Source organism: Myotis davidii, unplaced genomic scaffold (assembly GCF_000327345.1).
Source record: "Myotis davidii unplaced genomic scaffold, ASM32734v1 scaffold299, whole genome shotgun sequence".
NCBI lineage: Eukaryota > Metazoa > Chordata > Mammalia > Chiroptera > Vespertilionidae > Myotis > Myotis davidii.
The window spans coordinates 3,262,869-3,266,294 of record NW_006293088.1 but is presented as its reverse complement, the minus strand read 5'-3'; the positions used below and the strand labels follow the sequence as shown (position 1 = coordinate 3,266,294).

Genomic DNA, 3,426 nt, shown 5'->3' with positions numbered 1-3,426 from the left:
AGAAAATAATAGCGTGGGCCCTAACCGGTTTGGCTCGGTGGATAGAGCGACAGCCTGCGGACTGAAGGGTCCCAGGTTTGATTTCGGTCAAGGGCATGTACCTTGGTTGTGGGCGCATCCCCAGTAGGGGGCATGCAGGAGGCAGCTGATCGATGTTTCTAACTCTCTATCCCTCTCCCTTCCTCTCTGTAAAATAAAATCAATCTTTTAAAAAAAAGAGGCAATGTCTATAAAAGGATGGCACAATAAATGATGATGGAGACGTTGAGGGAAGGCAGAGCCGGACCTGATAGGTATACAGTCACAACTAGATGACTTTGGTTTTATCCACAGTCCAGCAACTTCACATTTCAGTGACCTTTCCGTTGAAGAGAGAGGGACTGTCGTTCTTTGGCGTGGCATTGAGGTGGAGGCTGTCACACTGTAATCGGACACATCTCAAATCAGAATGCAAGCAGCATGGGAAGTATCACCAACATTTTGGGAATGGCTGAAGTTGCTGAAATGTTGACATTTTGAAAAACACGTACAGAACTTATTTGAAATGCATCAAAACGTAAAATGGATGAGTGAATGGATAGCTGGATAACTATGTGATCAAATAAATACAGCAAAATGTCAATTGTGGAATCCAGTTGGTGGGTATACAGGAGTTCACCATCCACTTCTTTCAACTTTTCTGTACATGTGATATTTTCATAAAAAATACTGGGAAGAAATATGTGCAGAGTCCTGATCATATGGCCAAGCCTAAATCATCATTTTTTTCTAAGTATATGAAAAAATTGAGTGACTTTTTACAAAAGGTATTATTTACCGTAAAGCTCATCTCCTCAAGACTGACTCGACACTTTAAGCAGCTCTATAGAAGATTAGAGTTCCTTGGATCAGAGTTCAAGAAGTCCAAGATTGATAACAATAATAAAAGTCATAGTACAGACGTGTATTTCTAAATGCTTCACGCAGATTATTGCATTTAATCCTCGCAAAACCCTTTGGGATACAGAGTATTATTAGCCCCATTTTACAGATGAGAAAACTGAGGCATAGAGAAAGAATAAGTAACTCACCTAAGGTCACAGAGCTAGGAAGGGAAGGGTTGGGAATATTGAACGGGAATACTTGGTATGTCAGACAAGTAACCTCACTCTACTAGGTAAGTTTAATGGGAGAACAGTCACCCGTGGAATTCAGATTTGTTGTTGAGTTATTGTAGCTATAGTTTTGCTCTGAGTTAAGTAAAAATGTCTTCTACTTGATTATCAGAACCAAACTCACCTATATTAGAGATCACAGCTAAAGAGACAGTCTTTAAGATAAGTAAAACCAGCCCGCTGGTGTGGCTCAGTGCTTAAGCACTGACCTATGAACCAGGGGTCACAGTTCCATTCCCTGTCAGAGCACATGTCCAGGTTGTATGCTCCATCCCTAGTAGGGGGCGTGCAGGAGGCAGCCAAGCAATGATTCTCATCAATGTTTCTCGCTCTCTCTCTCTCTCTCTCTCCGTTCCTCTCGGAACCCAATAAAAATATATTTTAAAAAATACGCAGCATCATCATTGTGATCATGTCAGTCCATCTGTCCCCTCGCACCTCTGCTGGTTTCCCCTTTGAACACGACGGTGTGTCTCATTCATCCTAAATGTGACGTGGAGTGATTGGAGGACTGCATCTTCCTAACTGATTTTTTCCTGGAAACCTTGTACAGGAAAAGCAGAGAGTATGAAAGCCTATCTAAAGAGCGCAGACGGCTTTTTTGTCCTGAACAAAAGTACGACGATTGGAAGGCACGAAGACTCAGACCTGGTTTTAGAGGTAAGAACTTATCCAGCCCATTCCCTCACCCCCTCCAAAGCCCTGGCTGCTTTGTGGACTCACATCTCTTTTGAAACATCACCCCTGGCCTTGCAGCCACATTTCCCGTCAAGGCGCTGCCAACAACCACTGGCCAAACGCGCTGGATTTCCGCTGGAGACGCAGTGAAAGCAAGCGCCAGGCAAAGCGCCATGAGTCCTATGTCATCCGCTGAACTTGTCTGCGGATGTCCCATCCATCGTCCCCTCCCCAGCAGCCTGGTGGGCGGTTGGCAAGGTGGGCATGGAGCTGGTGCTCTGACCTGCCCCTGCTCGGGGTAGGATAGCCAGGGCCCCCCGGAGCGCCCAGCCTGGGCAGTGGCCTTTGCCCCTGCCAGAGGTTTGGAGACCGTGGTGGGCCCCTGGGAGCCCTCGGGTCTCCACGCAGTGGGTGCGGCCTCAGCGTTTCCTCATTTCATTCCAGTCTCGAAGTAGCTGTGGTTTGGTCCAGAGCCTCCGCTCCTTGACACCCAGGGAAGCTGGGAGGAAGGAAGGAATGCTGGAAGCAGTGGCTTTGGGCCTTTTTAACTACCCAAGAGGTTAAAATGCTGAAGCAGAAAGAGAAACAGAGCAGAATCCCTTCAGAACTGGGAAAGGCAGGTTTCTCTGAGACCTGACTCAACAGATTTTCTTTTAACTTTTTCTTTTGAAATAATTATAGATTCAAAAAATTCTAAAAATTGGAGAGAGAGAGAGAGAGAGAGAGAGAGAGAGAGAGAGAGATCAATCCCGGGTCCCTTCACCTACTTTCCCCCAGTTGGTTACATATTACCTAGCCATAACCACGTCCAAACCAGGAAACTGACATGGTGCAAAGTGTGTGTTTGGCCCTAGGCCATTTTGTCACATGTGTGGGATCGTGGGCAGCCTTCACAGCTCTCCCTTGTGATAGTCTTTCCCGTCACCACGCCTCCCCACCACCATCCCTAAACCCTGACACCCACCCACAGGTTCTCTGTTTCTATACTTCTTATCTTTTTGAGAATGTTACATAAACGGACTCATCTACCATGTGACCTTTTGAGGGTTTTGGTTTCTGTTTTTTTCCCACCAGGATGTCCTTGAGATCCATTTCGATTAGCCTGTTCCTTTTTATTGCTGAGTATTATTCCATGGTGTGGACGTCTCACTTCTGTTTAACCATTCACCCGCAGAAGGGCGTTTTGACTGTTTTCCACCCGGGGCTGTTACAAATAAGTCCGCTACACACAGCCGCGTACAGCTTTTTGTACGAACATAAGTTTCATTTCTCTGGGATCAGTGCTCAGCGGTGTGATTGCCGGATCACGGGTTTGGTTTCTAAAGAAACTGCCAGACTGTTGTCCAGGGTGATTACCATCTTTCATTCCCCCCGGCAGTATACCGGACACGGTTTCCCTGCATCCTCACCAGCAGGCACTTTCTCCCTGTGTTTTATTTTAGCTGTGTTAGTGCGTAGCGGTATCCGATCGTGGTTTTAATTGCCCTTCCCAAAGGGCTAGTGATGCTGAATATCCTTTCATGTAGTTAGTGCTCATGCGCCTTCTGCATATCCTCTTTGGTAAAATGTCTCCTCGTGCCTTTTGCCCTCTTTC

The 3,426-nt window shown here is 46.3% G+C and overlaps 1 protein-coding gene across 1 annotated transcript in view; it reads left to right on the top strand.

The window, feature by feature from the left end:
* Window positions 1-1,711: 1,711 nt before the first annotated feature.
* The window catches only part of FHAD1 (forkhead-associated (FHA) phosphopeptide binding domain 1), a 93,319-nt gene continuing 91,604 nt past the window's right edge, over window positions 1,712-3,426 (top strand). Inside the window, 1 exon segment of the mRNA XM_015565934.1 lies at window positions 1,712-1,814. Within this exon segment, the coding sequence (XP_015421420.1) occupies window positions 1,722-1,814 (93 nt within the window). The 5' untranslated portion in view covers window positions 1,712-1,721.